Below are 20887 nucleotides of genomic sequence, written 5' to 3'. Positions count from 1 at the left end.
GTCGTAAAGGGACAAACGATTATTAGCGGCTTGTCAACTTTAGTACACGTTTATGAATAAGGGGGTAATTCAATACATTACTACTGAGACGCGGAATGCAGGAATTTTGGCTTGAGAGAGAGAACTTGCTCACCACCACCTGATTTTTAATCAGCAAAGTCAAAATTCATCATGTAATTTTACTTCTCTGAGTTCAATAATCACTTGTAACTTATTGTAGGGCGACGACCTATCGAACTCTTCCTCGTGCAACAGTTCCACACCTTCGTCGCCAGCGCTAGTGGCGCCCTCTACCCCCCACCACCCCCCGCACGTGCTGCAGCCCGCGCAGCCGCACAAGCCGCAGTTCCACTTCCCAGGTACCTTATGTGGTTGCAGTAAGGTTCATGTTGGCTTGTCTCATGCAAAAATTTGTTATTCCTACGTTACTGCTGACACCGCACATAACGCAGTAACACTTCTTTGTACCTTAGTTTACTATCTTATTCTGAACCTTTATTGAAAATCACAGAAAATACAAACCAAGCTGTTATTAAATGGAAATTCATCCTTCTGTATAAACACAACATATAAACATTTCATTCAATTTTACGTCGTGTATTAACCTTTTGAACGCCACGCCTATCGTACGCGGCGTGTAATCGTGAACCTTGTCGGTACGCATGAAGGTTGATATTGGGCTGTAGCCGCGCGCGTCATATGACGTCTTTGGTGGTCAAAAGGTTAAGAAGTTCATGTAATGTGTCATATTTATTTATGCAGAAGTGAAACCTCCCGTATCGAGTCCAAACCACGTGACGCCGGCGCCGACGCCTGCTCGAATCGTCGACTTCAGTTCCGAAGTGGAGGAGATTGAACCTGGTAAGAACAATAACTGACTTTAAAACTTTTGGTGACCACCATTTAAACCACACACAACAGTAAATTCTAATAAGTCAAATATAAGTCTTCTTCTTCCTCGCGTTGTCCCGGCATTTTGCCACGGCTCATGGGAGTCTGGGGTCCGCTTGACAACTAATCCCAAGATTTGGCGTAGGCACTAGTTTTTACGAAAACGACTGCTATCTGACCTTCCAACCCAGAGGGTAAACTAGGCCTTGTTGGGATTAGTTCGGTTTCCTCACGATGTTTTCCTTCACAGAAAAGCGACTTGTACATATCAAATGATATTTCGTACATAAGTTCTGACAAACTCATTGGTACGAGCCAGGGTTTGAACCCGCGACCTCCGGATTGCAAGGCGCACGCTCTTACCGCTAGGCCACCAGCGCTTCAAATAAGTATTGCACATTTAGCGTAAACTACACTATAATTAACCCTAGCCCAAGTGGTATTTAAATGCGGCATTGGTGACTTTCCTAGGAACATAGGTCTATGATAGCACTAGATTGCTCTATAATTGGTCGTTAGGTAGTATAACCTAGATAATACTACTGTACTGTGCTGCTCGAAGTTTCTCCAGAAACTTCGAGCCTTGCACAGCGAACTGGTTGTTTGACGACCGGTTTGGCCTAGTGGGTAGTGACCCTGCCTATGAAGCTGATGGTCCCGGGTTCAAATCCTGGTAAGGGCATTTATTCGTGTGATGAGCATGGATATTTGTTCCTGAGTCATAGATGTTTTCTATGTATTAATAAATATTTATATATTATATGTATCGTTGTCTAAGTACCCTCAACACAAGCCTTATTGAGCTTACTGTGGGACTTAGTCAATTTGTGTTATAATGTCCTATAATATTTATTTATTTATTTAACTATGGCACGAACTGTCGCCTGCGATATTTCCGGACCGATACGGCCTTCAAACCTTCAAGAAAAGAGCGTACTGACAGAGCATAACATCGCACTTTAAACCCTTCTGGGCCGTTATCTATGGGCGATGGTAATCGCTTACCATCGCATTTTTTCTGCCCGTTTGCCTCATAAAAAAAACTGTTTCACAGCATCACCCATCCCTATATGGCCGTTGCAATAATAGCTGCTTAATTATTTTATTTGGATATGAGTAGTAGTAAAACAGCTTCTGTATTGCAGAAGAAATGGCGGAAACGAACGACGCGCTGCAGGACTCGCTCGACGCCAACAACCAGAACCAACCGGGGCCGTGGCCGAGACAAAATAGTGTAAGTTCACACATTTTTAGGGTTCCGAAGCCTATTGATATTGAGGTTTCTAATATCATTTTTTTCTAAAGTGAATAGTTTGCGCGAGAGACACTTCCAAAGTGGTAAAATGTGTCCCCCCCCCCCCTGTATCTTCTAAAATAACAGAATGATAAAACTAAAAAAATATATGATATACATTACCATGCAAACTCCCACCGAAAATTGTTTTGATACTATATCTCGTAGTAAGTAGTTTGTTTTTTATCGGATCCCTTTGTTTGACATAATTATTGAAAGTCATAATGTAATGATAGTCATATTATTATTAGTCAAAACTCTGAAACCGTAAACTTTTCAGGAATTTCCTCAGGTTATCCTATAGATAGGTTAGGTTAGGTTAGGTTTGTTTTATGGCAATTCTGAAAAGTTACGCGTTTCTGAGAAAAACCAAATTATGGCTAACGAAAATGCGGACAAACAATACATTATGACTTAAAACTTTATGGGAAACAATAGAGACCCGTTTTTTATACGTCATAAATGGTACGGAACCCTTCATGGGCGAGTCCGACTCACACTTGGCCGCTTTTTACAGCTAAGGTGGTAAGACTCAGTTTGTGCAAGTTTAGTCAAACTTTCCTTAGCGACTTTTGCTGCTAAAATTGAAAAAAAAGGGCCAAGTGCGAGTCGGACTCGCCCATGAAGGGTTCCGTACCATTTATGGCGTATTAAAAAAAAAACTACTTACTAGGTCTCGTTCAAACCAATTTTCGGTGGAAGTTTGCATGGTAATGTACATCATATATTTTTTTTTAGTTTTATCATTTTCTTCTTTTAGAAGTTACAGGGGGGGGGGGGGGGCATATTTTAACACTTTGGAATTTGTTTTTTTTTTTTATATACTACGTTGGTGGCAAACAAGCATACGGCCTGCCTGATGGTAAGCAGTCTCCGTAGCCTATGTACACCTGCAACTCCAGAGGAGTTACATGCGCGTTGCCGACCCTAACCCCACCACCCTCGTTGAGCTCTGGCAACCTAACTCACCGGCAGGAACATAACACTATGAGTAGGGTCAAGTGTTATTTGGCTGCGGTTTTCTGTAAGTGTAAGGTGTGTCTGTGAATTTGGTCTGCGCTGGACCATTAAAGTCGATGAGTAGAAACAATAATAAGTCACGTTCGCGCTGAGTATTAAATTGCGAATAATGAACTTGTACTGTGTAGGCAACAAGTAGTGGGCAGCGGTGTCCGCTATCTCCGCACAATAGGTAGTTAGGTACATAACGTGGTCACCCGATAACTGTATGTGTCAGCGCCGACGCGTCTCATTGGGACTCATAAGGACGTAGTTTACACTGCGGAGACATTAATTAATATTACCAAAAACCAACTTGGGAATATACAGAAATAGTCCTCATTATAAATGTATAGTTATAACTAATAAAATTCCTGATTATATAAAGCTAGAACCCCAGTTGACAGTATTTAAAAATAAATTAATTAAATTCCTTATTGACAAATTTTACTACTCTGTTAATGATTTTTTAAATGATAATAATTTATAGCCTATAAAAAAAGATATTATATGACATGTAATACTTGACCTATAGTATAAGTTTCTCGTTCTTGTAATTATTTTGTTAGTTAATTATGTAGGTACTGTTATTAGCTTTAAGTAATATTGTATGCCCCTACGGGGTGTCATGTTCTAACTTGTTCATATATATAACATCTTAATTGAAATGTACATGACTTCACAATGAATAAATGAAATGAAATGAAATGACATATTACAATAATTGAATGAATCGTCTTCCTCGCGACTTTTTGCCACGATCCTTGCTCCATCTTGCATGTAAAAAAAAAAACAGTACCTAATTATTCCCTTCGGTTAACGCGATAGTTATTGATGAAAATGATGAAATAAAAACTATAAAAACACGAACACTGTACGGTAGTGTAAAGGGTTCAAAATGTCTGAAAGTATTTTAAATTCACGATATGCGGTGTAATCCGTTTATATAGTTTTATTTCAGTAATATTCCCTCAAACATAAATAAGAACCATCTCTAAAGAATTTTGGTTATAAAAAAGCACTAAGATCGGTTCATCCGTTTGGCAGCTACTCATATATACAATATTATACATGTAAACCTCTTTTTTGGGCCAGGGGTTATGGGTGATGATGTTTTCCCGTTCTCACTAATATTTGACACAAAAAATGTAACACCAATTCATCACATACAAAAACTACTCCGTCACATGTTGTGGGGATACACAGAACAGCAGCTTAAGAGGACAGGAGACGAAGTCAAATGACCGGTTCTACATACAAATGGAGTTACCATTTTCCTCTCAATTTGATGTACATTTACCACAGCTATGACCCTTCGTTTGACTTCTTCGATTTCTTAAGCGTTAGTAGCGCTTGTAATAATAAAAAAATAGCAAAATGTTTATTGAATTGTAAAACATTATCTCGATATCCAGAGAGGAAAATGGGGACTTCCTTTGTATGGAGAAGCGGTCGTCCACTTCGTTTTAAATAATAATATCTGGGAGACCGAGCATTACTCGGAAAACATGAAAACTCAAAAATGCGCGTCTTCCCAGAGATAAGACCTAACTAGATCGATTTCTAGCCCCCGAAAACCCCAAACAAATTTCATCGAAATGGTTAGAGCTGTTTCCGAGATCCCCGAATACGAGAATTGCTCGTTAAAAGATGTGGCTGAGCCCTTATAATTAGTGAGCCCTTAAAGTTAACTGGCGCGCGACCGTCAGTCAGTGTCAAGTCAGCCATTCAACGTTGTAGAGTAATGAACGATTTCGCGTATCGCCGTCTTTCTTCGAGGAAGTGCCTTTATCTTTATACTTACATCCTTGTGACTGGTAACAAGTTTTGTGAGTTAAGTGGCTGAATGCTTATAATTAGTGAGAATTGAAGTTAACTGGCGCGCGGCCGTCCGTCAGTGTCAAGACAACATCTCAACGGCGTAATGAACGATTTCGCGTATCGCCGTCGGTATTTCGAGGAAGTGCGTTTGGTGTTTTTATTTAATTACATTTTTGTGACTAGTTAAGCATTGATTAATTTAAATAACTAAGCAGCAAAATTAAATTCCACTTAGTTACGCACTAATAGTCATGATAATTTAATTCGTCATTTATTAGGCGATGAAACTAAAATTTTGAAAATTCGAATTCCGAAGAATCCACGTGATTGGTATTTTTAATTATGTAGAGTGATAGAAAAATAACATCAGCACCATCTTCAACAATGATCTAACGGGTCTTCGTTCTCATTAACGAAAAAAAAGTAAATTCGGATTTTCGGCAATTGCTTTGACTGTATTAAATATTGACTTACTTACCTTAATGCTCAAAAGAGGCGTATGGAATTGAATGCAATGTCGAATAATAAAATAGTGCTATTAAATAAATCCACAACCAACGACAATTATCATGTTTTTTTTAGTACCAACCGGAAACTGCCACCTGTAATATTTTGTTTTCTCTAAATCTATAAAGAATACACAGGGGGTACATACTAGACTTTTAATAAGAATATCAAACTACGTCGATTTGCAACGCCATAAAAAAAGTCCGGTCCCAGGCGATCCTGGAACACTGCGATTACCTATCAATTGCCTAAAGAAGGGTGGGCTAATTGGCCTATTTGACCAATAAGGGCAAGGGTATGTCACCGGATAGGTTAGTTTAAGTTATAAAACCTTTACTATGGCAGGTAGTCCCAAATCTTTCTGGGAAAAAAGTTATCGCCGCAAAAAGTAGTGTGAGTCGAAACGTGACTATATAGCTTTTTTTTCGGTACTAAGTTCCTGTGTCGCAAATCATGAAGATTTTGTTATTGTCGATGATTTTGTGTCGCGATCTTTTAGTTTTTTATTCGTTTCATTACTTATTTTTTTGTCATATATATTTTTTAAAACAGAGATTTGACAAGTCTCGCCACACAAAAAATGGAGTATATAAAAAACCTCTCGAATGATATGTCGCTTATTCTTATTGGTTCATAGGCCAGTGTCCATAAAAATCTGCCCATTCTTCATTGTTCCTTTTTATTCCAGTTATCATTAAAAGAATGGGACATCCCGTACGACGAGCTGATACTCCTGGACGTGATCGGCAAGGGCCGCTTCGGTACCGTCTACCGCGGCTGCTGGCACGGCGCCGTCGCGGTCAAACTGTTACACGTTCAGGCGCTATCTGACCACGCCATACCTCTAGACACCTTCAAACATGAGGTAAACATTGTTTTTTATACCTGAATTGTCCAACCGATGCGGCAAAAATAAATCGAGTGCCGATGCCCGATGTCTAGCCCTCGATACCTTCAAACATTAGATAGGTCTTGTTTATATAAAAACTTATAACGCGAAGTATGACTCTAAGGCTCAAACAAGAAGATAATGAAGAGCCAGACGACTCAATGTTACCAGATATCCTAAACTTATACAGTAGAAGTGTGCGATTTCTCATTTTAATCACATAAATCACAAGTATCAACAAAACTTTAATTCTAGTGTCCGTTTAAGCAAAGAAAAATTGATTGTATTAGAGAGGTAAAATCTAAGAAAAGAACGTGCTGCTTAGTTTGTCATCCAAAACAGATATGTTTTGCGGACATTGCATTGTCAAATGTCAACTTTTGACAAACTGAGTTAACGCAAAATGTATGGAGCTGTACACCGCCACCTCGTTTACTTGCCAAATTCGAAGCACGAAACTGTTAGATTTTACGCATCTTACTCAATCAATGTATCTTTGGTTTAAGCTAACTCTGTAAAAATTGACGTGTCAAAGTGTGGATGTGTCACAATAAACTTCATAAGTATTCTCACACAAAAATTGGTGACAATATTACACTTTTTCAGCCAAAGTCTGTGCAGGCTTAGCTTAAGTCTTGCTCTAGGAGTACTGTTGACTGAACTATTTAGGCATTCATTCAGCCCTAAAAAACTGAACTAATCGCATTTTTAGGAGCAATTCCTCATTAAGAACCCGTTTAGAAATATTTTTATTTCTCTCAGGTGGCAACATTCCGTAAAACCCGGCACGAGAACCTCGTGCTATTCATGGGCGCGTGCATGAAGCCGCCGCGACTCGCCATCGTGACGTCACTGTGCGGCGGCATGACGCTACACATGCACATCCACCTGCGGAAGGACAAGTTCAACCCCAACAAGAGTCTTAGTATAGCGCAACAGATAACGCAGGTATATGGTTTTCTTAGGGCCAGTTGCACCAAACCACCTGCTAACGTAAGCACAGTTCGCTAAATTTTAACGCTTACGTGGGGGTCTTAACGATTGCTAAATAAAATGCGTTGCACCAACTATAAAATAACAGAATGTCGTCGCTAATCGTGTGGCCATACTATGAACGCGTTCCTACCAAAAATTTTATGGTAGAATTATTTTTTCATATAGCAACCCAGTAATAAATGTCAAAGTTGTCAAATTTTTCAACGAGAATACTTTTGAAGGCGCGAACTAGTTTCTATTTCTTTTCAGGTTTTAAATCTAAATATTACACAATTTATGCCATGCCAATCTTGAATATATTTATGATTATATTAAAAACAATGTATCTTAATGGCACATTAAAGTGAAACTGCTGACTACGATTGTTCAGTGTCCAAGTGTTTTCCAAGCTGCAAAACCGAATCAAAGAAGGAGCTGCATTGCCCGGTAAGTTATCTTATTAGTTTAATACGTATCCCTAACTACTTTCAGAGCCCTAAGCACAAGGAATTACCTACGCTACCTACGACTATAACCCAAATACCGACAGTTGGGGTAACATTACAGTTTGGATTTCAATTACATATATATATTGTTGACACAATAATACATAACTGTTAGTTCTGGTTGTAGCAGATATTCAAGTTACTTTTGTACTTTAATTTAAACCTGCTTGACCTAAGCATTTTTCAATGGTTTTGCCATTGGTTAAAACGGATCACAATATATTTTTATGCATAATAATTTCATGTTACTTTCTTTTCAGGTTTGATATACACCATTTGATATGAAATACAAGATGAAAGTTACACACAAGTGAATCGATTCAAGAAATCCAAGAATCATACACTAGATTAACTGGAAAAACTTGTTGCGAAAAATAAAGTATTATAAATATTATCTGTATTTCATTTTTGACAATAAAATATATTTTTAGTTACCTTATCTTACTTTATTTTCTACCTCACTAAATCCTTTTTAGGTAGTGACTAATGGAGGTAAAAGGTTATCCGGAGAGAAATCAACAACTCATTGACATATAATATATTATTTCACAATTATATTTAAGTGCCTACTTATTATATTTTCTGTCATACTGGTAACTTAGACATAACTTGTTTATTCCAACTATTCTTTATTGGGGTGATCATGATATAAATCATTTATGAAACATGCATGGGCTGTTGAAAAACTGGTATGGGGAAAACAAATAAAATCAAACTGAGGGCCGTTTCTTATGACTGAATTTAGAGCTATTTAGGTATGTTCGGTTTTGAATGATGATTTATAGGGACTGGGTAGGTTAATATGTAGGTAGGGTATTGTGTAGTTAGATTTAAAAATAATGGGTTCACACATTCTCTAAAGTATGTCCTGATGCTCTATTGCTATTTAAGACCTATGGATTATATTTTTTACCAATTTACTGGTATGCTATTTCCAATACATGGCTAGGGTTATATACAATTTTTACATTGTAATTTATTTATATGCAACTTCACTGTATGACTGGTTGAACACAAGTAAAATTCAGGTGACAGAAGGCAAGCCATATTATTTTATCTAACCTAGGTATTGGCTGTTATATTTATAAATGTTGTCCAGTAGGACAGGAAACAACTAAGATGGTCAGCTCTTTATCATTTGTCACCATGCCGCCTGTCACATTCTAACAAGTATGTAATCGCGAAAGTGACGGGCATAGTGACAAGTGATAAAAATGGAACCATGCTGCCACCGCAGGTTATACTTATTAAACTACTCAGTTGTTCTCATGTATATTCGATATTTCCAGAAGAATTACTTTATTAGGCTCGGAGGCCACTATTGCCTAGACACAGTAAGAGATCCTTTGGCTTAGTATCAAGGTAAGTATGCTAGGGCATGCCGAGGCACCCCTCAGACAAACAAATCCTTAGAACACCTTGGCGTGTCTAAGACACTGTGGTAAACCTGTAAATGCCAGAGGGATACCTTGACATTCACAAGCAGACCTCAATGTGTACGGATGCCTCTGAAGGACGCCCTGCCATGCCATGTCGATAACGGGTACGGGACTCTATAATAGGTATAATGTCATAATTGAAGATAAGAGATACCCAGGTAAGCCCACACACAAAATAAATATAGATTTATGGAGCCTGTGAATTGTTAAATCTAATTGTAACTTAGTATTCTAATTATAATCATGACTATGTAACTGACTGGAAAATCTTAGCATGCAAAAGACTGTACAGCTGTAGGTATTTTTCATTTAGAAGAAACACAAATTTTCAAATTCAAATTGCACTTGTTGTAGTTAATAATCACTGGGTTTATTATAACAAGTTTTTCAAAATTTCTGTTATGAATTTAAATATAAATAGCACCATAAGTAAAACTATTTTTAGTTCATTACTTGCAAAGTTGTTGTTTCTAGGGTTAATGAATAAGATATTTTGTAAAAGCAAATAAAACACAAGCAAGTATGTATGAATTGAAGTATTATGATCAGTTTTACATAACACATTTTGCTCACTTATATATAACCTATTATGCTGACTGGTCTGGAATTGTCCAATACATTTTCTTTACACTATAACACTTGATTTCATATTTAGCATCTTGTTTTATGTGCGTTTATAGTTATGAATATAGTTCACTTCTGTTGTGGGTTACGATTTTCAGAGGCCGACTTTGTATATGTTCCTAGTTGTCATCTCGCTGTTTTCGAATATCATGGTTAGGCCACCAGTATTTCCAAGGGATATAACATTCTTATCTTGATTCCAATAAACAGAGAGCGTTTTAAATTGATTTTAATGACCAGTGTGTCGATAAATAGTGTTCATTACATGCCGTCGAGTTTCACTTTATGGGACGTATTTGTTAACCTGTGATAGCAGCAATCTGGTCTTATCCTGAACTTAAACTCATGCTGCACTCAATTTCAATTTAAAACACACCTTTTCTTTAAATATCCAGTACAAATTAATGTATTTTATGAAACACAAGTCGTCTCGCAACTAAAATGACATTTAAAACCATTATGTGAACTGTCACACGTTTTTGCGTTTAGATATTTCCACCTTTTTATTGTTATAAATATATTTATAATAATTTACATTACTTTTTTACTCAAATTATTTAATAATCAAACATAAATTCGTGAAATACGGACAATTTCCAAAAAGTGCCGCCATATTTATCGAACGACTTTGCTGTTAACCAGTGGTCTACCACCGGTTAAGGGTAGCGTAACTTTTTAACGGACACATAGCGTGGTGCAACCCAAATATGCAGTTAGCATTCGCTAGCGCCATTTTTACACATGATCAGTACATCAAATGGGCATGGTGCAACTGGCCCTTAGTCTGTCTTCTTGTAACAGATAGCGCAGGTGTATGTTTTTTTATCTGTATACTAGGCAATCTTTTTTTTTCTGAACTCGACCTGGTATTGACCTTGCAAAGTAATGTCAAACTACTTTGACCCGCTGGTTTTAATATGATCTTGTATTATAATTTTTAATTTGCATTAATAATTTGATACCTAATGAATATTTTGTCGAAAGTGAAATATATATTTTTGCATGTTCATTGTTTTTTTTTTCAAATAGGAACAATTCGTATATTTCAAAGGTATAGATACAGCCGGAAACCTAGAACTCGAGTATTGAAAGAGTGTCAAAGACCGGCCGTTATTGTTTATCGACAGCACGAAATTATTTTTGGCAATCCACATATTGATAACGCGACTTGATGCAGTGATACGAGTAGGAGCGAAAAAAATGCTTATATCTCTGAAACTAAGCTCTATCTCTGAAACCTACCCTCTGGTTCCACTCGATGAATCTATATGCATATTTGAAGTGCATTTACTTTTTTTATTAATTTCTATGGTTGTTTGGCAGGGTATGGGATATCTGCACGCGCGCGGCATCCTACACAAGGATCTTCGGACGAAGAACATATTCGTCGAGAACGGGCGGGCCATTATCACAGATTTTGGACTGTTCAGCGTCACCAAGCTGTGCTTCGGGAACAAGTCAGTATTCATGTTGAGTTATGGATATTCAGACATACAATAAATGTCATTTAGTGGACTTAGATAATTCAAAATGCCTTTTTTCTACTCGTCGACTGTAATAGTTGAATTTGGATTTCGTATACCAAACTATAATTGCCTACTTTTCATGTATGTGCTCTTAACTGAACTGTAATATTTATTTCAATACGCTGTAGACAACAATAAAAAAAATGACCAAACATGTGCCGTCGCGCTCCCATAGAAAATAGTAAATGGGCCACAATAGTCGCGCGTTTATGTTATTTGTACTACATTTTTGTCTACTGAGATATTTATCAATTTTCATATGTATTCAATATTTTAAGAATTTTATGGTTAAAAAAGTATTACTTTGGATGACTCGTAGAAAAAGTATTGTATACGATAGTGATATAATCAAGTTTTTAAATCTCGTACGTTGCTTCAGGCAATTCAGCAAGCATCATGGCGTAAACACCATACTTGACTAAAAAACTGTTTTTTGTATTACGGTTATATAAAATACTATTGGTGTGTCTTTGAGATTTTTAAAATTGATAATATCGGCTGGAGTCCAAACTTCTGAAGTCGTTTCTGTGAGCCGGTTGCGGTTGACTCTTCTCTTCAAAACTTCCGATGTTTGGCCAAATACGTGGTACAGAGTTATACTCAGTAGGTAACCTATAGCATATGACCTGTTGTCCACTGTCCAGTGCCCGCGGCGACAGCCTGGGCATCCCGCCGGGCTGGCTGTGCTACCTGGCGCCCGAGCTCATGCGCGCGCTGCGCCCGCACACCTCCCTGCACCTGCCCTTCAGCAAGCAGACCGACGTCTACGCGTTCGGGTGAGTTATGTTCAGTAGGCAGCCTATACGCGGCGACAGCCTGGGCATCCCGCCGGGCTGGCTGTGCTACCTGGCGCCCGAGCTCATGCGCGCGCTGCGCCCGCACACCTCCCTGCACCTGCCCTTCAGCAAGCAGACCGACGTCTACGCGTTCGGGTGAGTTATGTTCAGTAGGCAGCCTATACGCGGCGACAGCCTGGGCATCCCGCCGGGCTGGCTGTGCTACCTGGCGCCCGAGCTCATGCGCGCGCTGCGCCCGCACACCTCCCTGCACCTGCCCTTCAGCAAGCAGACCGACGTCTACGCGTTCGGGTGAGTTATGTTCAGTAGGCAGCCTATACGCGGCGACAGCCTGGGCATCCCGCCGGGCTGGCTGTGCTACCTGGCGCCCGAGCTCATGCGCGCGCTGCGCCCGCACACCTCCCTGCACCTGCCCTTCAGCAAGCAGACCGACGTCTACGCGTTCGGGTGAGTTATGTTCAGTAGGCAGCCTATACGCGGCGACAGCCTGGGCATCCCGCCGGGCTGGCTGTGCTACCTGGCGCCCGAGCTCATGCGCGCGCTGCGCCCGCACACCTCCCTGCACCTGCCCTTCAGCAAGCAGACCGACGTCTACGCGTTCGGGTGAGTTATGTTCAGTAGGCAGCCTATACGCGGCGACAGCCTGGGCATCCCGCCGGGCTGGCTGTGCTACCTGGCGCCCGAGCTCATGCGCGCGCTGCGCCCGCACACCTCCCTGCACCTGCCCTTCAGCAAGCAGACCGACGTCTACGCGTTCGGGTGAGTTATGTTCAGTAGGCAGCCTATACGCGGCGACAGCCTGGGCATCCCGCCGGGCTGGCTGTGCTACCTGGCGCCCGAGCTCATGCGCGCGCTGCGCCCGCACACCTCCCTGCACCTGCCCTTCAGCAAGCAGACCGACGTCTACGCGTTCGGGTGAGTTATGTTCAGTAGGCAGCCTATACGCGGCGACAGCCTGGGCATCCCGCCGGGCTGGCTGTGCTACCTGGCGCCCGAGCTCATGCGCGCGCTGCGCCCGCACACCTCCCTGCACCTGCCCTTCAGCAAGCAGACCGACGTCTACGCGTTCGGGTGAGTTATGTTCAGTAGGCAGCCTATACGCGGCGACAGCCTGGGCATCCCGCCGGGCTGGCTGTGCTACCTGGCGCCCGAGCTCATGCGCGCGCTGCGCCCGCACACCTCCCTGCACCTGCCCTTCAGCAAGCAGACCGACGTCTACGCGTTCGGGTGAGTTATGTTCAGTAGGCAGCCTATACGCGGCGACAGCCTGGGCATCCCGCCGGGCTGGCTGTGCTACCTGGCGCCCGAGCTCATGCGCGCGCTGCGCCCGCACACCTCCCTGCACCTGCCCTTCAGCAAGCAGACCGACGTCTACGCGTTCGGGTGAGTTATGTTCAGTAGGCAGCCTATACGCGGCGACAGCCTGGGCATCCCGCCGGGCTGGCTGTGCTACCTGGCGCCCGAGCTCATGCGCGCGCTGCGCCCGCACACCTCCCTGCACCTGCCCTTCAGCAAGCAGACCGACGTCTACGCGTTCGGGTGAGTTATGTTCAGTAGGCAGCCTATACGCGGCGACAGCCTGGGCATCCCGCCGGGCTGGCTGTGCTACCTGGCGCCCGAGCTCATGCGCGCGCTGCGCCCGCACACCTCCCTGCACCTGCCCTTCAGCAAGCAGACCGACGTCTACGCGTTCGGGTGAGTTATGTTCAGTAGGCAGCCTATACGCGGCGACAGCCTGGGCATCCCGCCGGGCTGGCTGTGCTACCTGGCGCCCGAGCTCATGCGCGCGCTGCGCCCGCACACCTCCCTGCACCTGCCCTTCAGCAAGCAGACCGACGTCTACGCGTTCGGGTGAGTTATGTTCAGTAGGCAGCCTATACGCGGCGACAGCCTGGGCATCCCGCCGGGCTGGCTGTGCTACCTGGCGCCCGAGCTCATGCGCGCGCTGCGCCCGCACACCTCCCTGCACCTGCCCTTCAGCAAGCAGACCGACGTCTACGCGTTCGGGTGAGTTATGTTCAGTAGGCAGCCTATACGCGGCGACAGCCTGGGCATCCCGCCGGGCTGGCTGTGCTACCTGGCGCCCGAGCTCATGCGCGCGCTGCGCCCGCACACCTCCCTGCACCTGCCCTTCAGCAAGCAGACCGACGTCTACGCGTTCGGGTGAGTTATGTTCAGTAGGCAGCCTATACGCGGCGACAGCCTGGGCATCCCGCCGGGCTGGCTGTGCTACCTGGCGCCCGAGCTCATGCGCGCGCTGCGCCCGCACACCTCCCTGCACCTGCCCTTCAGCAAGCAGACCGACGTCTACGCGTTCGGGTGAGTTATGTTCAGTAGGCAGCCTATACGCGGCGACAGCCTGGGCATCCCGCCGGGCTGGCTGTGCTACCTGGCGCCCGAGCTCATGCGCGCGCTGCGCCCGCACACCTCCCTGCACCTGCCCTTCAGCAAGCAGACCGACGTCTACGCGTTCGGGTGAGCTACGAACCAAGCATTACGGACGTTACTTCATTTGTGTCAATCCGCTATTAAAAAATCTGATATGCATCTTACCGTCACGTTCACCCTCACTCAGGTTCCAAGTTCATTCGACCCCTTAAACTAATTAACGCAGAGAAGTGAATACTTTTTGTAAATAACAACGGCTAGTCCAGAAATTACAAAGTTTCTATAAATTTTGATTACTGCTCCGCTACATGTATTCTTTTGGGATCCAAATTCGAGTTTCTACTTTATTCGTTTATTGGCAGTCGCTCACTAAAGACCCCAATTTGATGGTGTGTACCTTTGTCCACAGAACTGTATGGTATGAGCTGCTCTGCCTCGAGTTCCCGTTCAAAGGGCAGCCGGCCGAGGCGATCATCTGGCAAGTCGGTAAGGGCGTCAAGCAGGCGCTCGGCAACATGTCCTCCACTAAGGACGTCAAGGTTGGTTCTCATAACTCTTTATCGAGTACATTTTAATGATGCTTGCAGTCTGCATCGGCAAGTATAGGCGTTAGCTGGGATTTTTTTTTGCGAAAACGAAAGTTTTCGGATCTTCTAACCTAAAGATGATATTATGCCTAATTAGAATAAGTCCGATTTTGCTCACTGGTAGCCTTGCTTTAGATGTATTAAGTTTTTGATTCAAAAACTTAACCCACTTTCAGATCGTAGGCTATTAGGTGTACATAGCGGAAACAACCTGAAAATTATTGATAATTCGATGCAAAAAAAAACATGTATTGAAAATTATTATATTAAGGCGGCCCATTTATATGGAGGCGGTGTTTGACATTCCGTAGAAAACAGTGAAACTTTTTACTGAACAAAAACTTAACGAAATAAGACGGCTTCTTTCGGACATAGATCCTCATGCAGAGATAGACTCGCAGTTCCTAATAGGGAACTGCAATGTTCTTTCGTCAGAGTGCAGCACTAGCACGTCTAGCGCCTTTCGTAAACCATAGAGTAACTTATACATACTGTGCTTTAAACTGTTTTTTGACAAGTTTTCACAGCTAATAAAATACGACATTGATGCATCAAAGCGTTGTTGTTTACAAAGGGCCTACCGAAAATCGAAATTTAGTTATCTGCCTCTTCGTCACTCGAATATGCAAGAGTGAGATAACATAATTTCGATTTTCTTGTTTCGCGGTAGACCCTAAGATTGTGATGGATTGTGGTAGGGCCCCTACGCAGAGTTTCGCGTAATATTCCCTATTCCACTTGTTATTTTTGTGGTCGCTCTAATATCTCTCATGTCGCAGGACATGCTAATGAGCTGCTGGGCGTACCAGCCGCCCTCGCGGCCCGACTTCGCGTCGCTGCTGGCCTCGTTCGAGAAGCTGCCGCGCAAGCGCCTGGCGCGCTCGCCCTCGCACCCCGTCAACATGTCGCGCTCGGCCGAGGCCATCTTCTGAGCCTGACGCGCTCGCACGCGCGCGCCCCGCGAGTGCGAGCGCCGGCGCCGCCACAAGCTCTGCCAGCTGACCACGTGAGCTGCCATCACTCTCACGGTAGCGGCGAGAAGGGACTATCTTAGTCGTATAAAATGCTTGTAACAAGTGTATTTTCATCACACTTGCTCGAAAAAGATCTTATTTAATGCAGGTGTACTGAAGGACGAAGGCCTATATTGTTGCCGCGGGAGTCATGGGTTCTGAAAAAAAAATAGCTTTTTCTTTTAATCCTGTCACTAATTCATACGAACCATGTAAGTTTACATTTAAAATAATGACGTTTATAATTTTATATTTTTGTTTATGTTTAAATTTATTTAATTCGATTAACTTAACAGCCGTTTAAAATATTTTTACATAATTTCCAATCGTGGCTGAATGCCGAATAGATCTGTGCCTTCGATACCTAACCTGTCAAGAAAATACAAAATGGCGGACGAATGTTTGATATGTCACCATATTTAAGAATTATTTCGCTTAAAATTTAGTTTTTTCCTCACAAGTGTGATGAAAAACATTGTGTGTAACTCCGGGGGTAAGAATATTGCAAACTCGGGTCTTTAATTCCCTCCAGCCTGCAGCTGTCGGAAATTACCACCCTCGTATCCAAAGTTCACTTACCCCCCCTCGTTGCACAATGTACTATTGTCCCCGTTACACACAGATCGGAATAGGTGCATTCATATAAAACATTCCCTGTCCCCGCCTCATGTATGGCGGCGGTCACGTGGGACGGGGATAAATGAGAATATACCAACACCGACGCCAGAGTGAGTGAAGTAAAACAACAAGCAAAGTAATATGACGAAACAGAGTAAAAAGACAAGACTAAAAAAAATCTTGTCTGAACCTCATTTTTATAACGTCGCATCGTGCACAGGCAGACTTTCTGATTTACTAACTAATAAGGGGTTTTAAGCTAGTCTATATCTAAACAAAAGGGATATAGGTTAGGTAAAGAAAGACGATACATTTCAACTAGATCAAAATGAGTTTATCTATGTGTACATTAGAAGTAAAAAAAAAGATATAAACATTTATGTAAACCATGCAGACGAAACAAGGATATTTAAATGTTTCCCTGTCTTACAAAGCGTTAAGACTTACTTGAATTTGTAACTATACCTAATTATAGTTTCATTAATTCAATGTAAACGTAATTCTTTCAACGCTTTAATTCTTTATTCGAAGAACTAAAGAAAATAATGGGTCAGAGTTGGGTATCGAAGCTTTGATCGAATCGGTAAAAATAGACGTGCAAAATTAAACCTTAGGCAACAGAACGTGGGTGGTTTTTCAAATATCAGTAAATATAAATGACAGTAACAGTAATATACACAACTTTGATTGAGTTGTTAGCGTTTGATTTCAATGTAACAAAACGACTTATCGTCAACTTACTGCAATAATGAAGTTTTTGACAGGTTGTACCCAAGATAGAAAGGGTCAACGCTACTTGACGCTACTTATATTAGTATAAGAATTATTATAATGTATCTACGTTGAAATAATGTTAATTTACTCAAATCAATGAGGTTGCAGTGAAACATACAATGTAGTCCTAGAGTCATACCAAGATAAGTTTGCAGAGATTTTGACAGCCTAGAAAGTGTAGGCGTTATTTTACAAGCTTTTATTTACTTTCACCTGACCGTTGTCTGTTTGTAATCAAATCTTGCAAGTTAAATTTGATCCACTTCCCGGTTTCCGATTGAGCTGAAAATTTGCATACATATGTAAGTCGGGTGACAATGCAATATTATGGTACCATCGAGCTAATCTGATGATGGAGACAAGAGGTGGACATAAAAACTCTGTGATAAAACAACGCAACCTAACTGTGTTTGGGGTTTTTAGAATTGTCTCGATGAGTATTAGTTGCCTGTGGAAAGAAAAGTACAGTCAGCAGTTTGTACCATAAATGAAATTTTTGCCAAAAACTTTTAAACATCATGAAACTTCTATGAAATTATGACATTTACTTAACACTTGCACAGGCTGGGCTATCAAAATCGCTGCCAACTTAGCTTGGTCTGACTCTATATTTTACAATTTGACAAAGGAAGTGTTCTAATGTAAATAATATATATATCTTCTTTATCATCCTGTAAAATTGTTGGATAGTTGCGGACCTCGTTGGTTAAACTTGTAAAGCCTTGATCTCGTAAATAGAGTAACGAGTAAATTATATTTTCTTATCAACCTGGACGTAGATTTGTTGAACGTGTAAATATTGTACAGTGTTACTAGGTGTGTGGATGACATGCTGGGCTTTTACTTACACATGAACTATATTTTATATCGGAGATGCGGTAAAAAACGTGTAAATAAAATGGTACCAAAGAGAATTTCAAATAGAGGTGGATTGTCGAAGAAAACTTTATAGCCACAGTAAATTTACTGCCATCGTTTGACACATAAAATTTTTAGAACGCCATTTGACTTTTATCCTTATTCTTTCTTTAATATATGTTAAATTTGTTAAATATCAAAAAGTGGCGCCATCTTACCGGGCATAGCAAAGGTTATGGCGCCGTCGCTCGAAACCTTTGGCGCTAATTTTTGATATTTAACACATATCTGTGAAAGAATAAACATCAAAGTCAAATGGCGCTCTAAAAGTTTTACTCATATGTCGAAAGATGGCAGTAAATTTACTGTAGCTACAAAGTTTTCTTTGACAATCCACCTCTATTTAAAATTCTCTTTGATGGTACTTATGCATCATAGGCGATCGAACGAAATCAAGAAAATGTAAAGACATGTCAGTTGATAGAATCATACCTGGACATGATACAAAGGATTGTATAAGTGAAAGCCCTAGTGTTAAAATTGTATAAATTAATATAATGTTGATGTTTAAAGTATACAGAATCTGTCGACCGCGAGTGTCCTTACACCTATACAAGGTGTCGTGTATATTTCCAGGCAAATATTATAAAGAAATCTTGAGTTATAAAGCCTAATACATTACAATCTCACTAATCCGGCACTGATGCTGACACAAGAGAGACAGATTACTGGAAGTTAGAGCAAATCTGCATATTTTGATATGTTTTTTAGTATGTTGTAGTGATACATTTTACTAAAATACTAAATTCATGGAAAATCTTACTGTTATCTGGAACTTAACCATTTATAAAAAGATTGAACTGCGATAATGTAAGTGCACATAGTAAATTAGGACAATGATCATTAGTACCCAAATTTCAGTGCTGGATTACTGGGTATACCGAACCATCCACAAGTGCCAGATTATCAAGATTTCACTGTAATTGGAAACCTCTTATCGGGGGGGGGGTTTGGCATTCAATAAAGTGTCAAGTATGTGCGACGCTATTTTTATTTGTAATAAAGCCAAGAAGCTAATATTTGGCATGAATAGCATTGATAGCATTTGATAACTTTAAAGTCAATGGTATAAATACAGATTTGTGTAGGTTTAATAACCTAGGCTGCCATACGCGTCACGGATCCGACAAAGTAGACCTTTTTGTGGAGTGCCCCTCGGCAGTTTGAGGAAATATATGCTTTATGTATTTTATTCCTATTTGTTCTCATGGTTGGTACACACATCGACTATCTATCAAAGCATCTGTAAATACTGTTCAAACTTATTACTAATAGTTTCTTAACTGTCAGGTTGTTTGAGAATCTTATGTAGTTGATGATGGGAATGCAGGGCTTGGCAAACGTAATTAATGATTTTAAATGTTACATCTCACTCTATTGTTGAAGTTTATATGGCAATAGTACACCACAAATATATGATTATATGATGGCTGAGAAACGTGCATGTAAAATGTTATATGTTTGTTGAAAACAAAGTATTATGTAAAAATGGGGTTAATATTTTAAATTGATAAATTAAATTAGTTACATCATGTTAAAATCAAATTGTTTATTAGTTATTTAAAATAATTAAGTAGTACTGTACTTAGTTTTCATTTTCACAAATTGATTTAAAAATCAATGCAATTTAAATTGAAATATAACTTATCTTTCTGGTAGGCAACTTTATCTTATCATGCTTTTTAAAATTTTGTGTCTTTATAGTTCTTGTGAACCTAAAATGAAACCCAAGATTAAAGAACATCGGAAGAGACCCATTAATTTCCTGTTAAACACACCTACTGAAAATGTATTTGGCCTACTTTCATGTACAAAAAAAACATTTAAATTATTTTTACTGTAATATTAACCTGGTTCTTACATTATCGAAATAGTATAGAAATTGTAATTACTTTTACTAAATTTTATTAATAATATTATGTAATAAAAGAAAATTATTCTGGTCACTCCACTCCTATTGAAGAAGTTAGTTGTAAATGGGGGGGTGTTGCCACTTGATGTGTATATAGGGGTGTGGCTTAACATGTATCATATATTTATTGATAGTTGAGTGTGAGGCCGTAGGTTTACATAAGTAATGAGATTTTGAATGAATAGGATAGTCGCATTTGCCAAAATAAATCTCCATCACTGTTTTTATTGTTTTATTATACCCTTTAAATAAAATATATTTTTCTAGCACTACACTGATGTTAAATCAATCTGCCAAAAATTTAGTCAAGTTTTTATTTATTATTTCGTTTTGTTACAGGCAGCTGATGCTGGTTTGTCTAAATCAGAGTTCACTTAGGACCTATTTCACAATGTCCGAGTAAAGTTTT

At 40.7% G+C, this 20887-nt stretch overlaps 1 protein-coding gene across 1 annotated transcript in view; it reads left to right on the top strand.

The window, feature by feature from the left end:
- LOC133524580 (kinase suppressor of Ras 2-like) overlaps nucleotides 1–20701 on the top strand; it is a 37034-nt gene extending 16333 nt beyond the window's left edge. Inside the window, exons 13-21 of the mRNA XM_061860662.1 lie at nucleotides 221–359; nucleotides 763–861; nucleotides 2037–2125; nucleotides 6201–6377; nucleotides 7164–7349; nucleotides 11269–11402; nucleotides 12116–12247; nucleotides 15066–15195; nucleotides 16023–20701. Of these exons, the coding sequence (XP_061716646.1) occupies nucleotides 221–359; nucleotides 763–861; nucleotides 2037–2125; nucleotides 6201–6377; nucleotides 7164–7349; nucleotides 11269–11402; nucleotides 12116–12247; nucleotides 15066–15195; nucleotides 16023–16175 (1239 nt within the window). The 3' untranslated portion in view covers nucleotides 16176–20701. The remainder of the gene's footprint in view (nucleotides 1–220; nucleotides 360–762; nucleotides 862–2036; nucleotides 2126–6200; nucleotides 6378–7163; nucleotides 7350–11268; nucleotides 11403–12115; nucleotides 12248–15065; nucleotides 15196–16022) is intronic.
- The last annotated feature ends 186 nt before the right edge of the window (nucleotides 20702–20887 follow it).

Source organism: Cydia pomonella, chromosome 13 (genome assembly GCF_033807575.1).
Source record: "Cydia pomonella isolate Wapato2018A chromosome 13, ilCydPomo1, whole genome shotgun sequence".
NCBI lineage: Eukaryota > Metazoa > Arthropoda > Insecta > Lepidoptera > Tortricidae > Cydia > Cydia pomonella.
The sequence above is the reverse complement of the archived record's forward strand: the minus strand, read 5'-3'. Positions and strand labels throughout refer to the sequence as shown.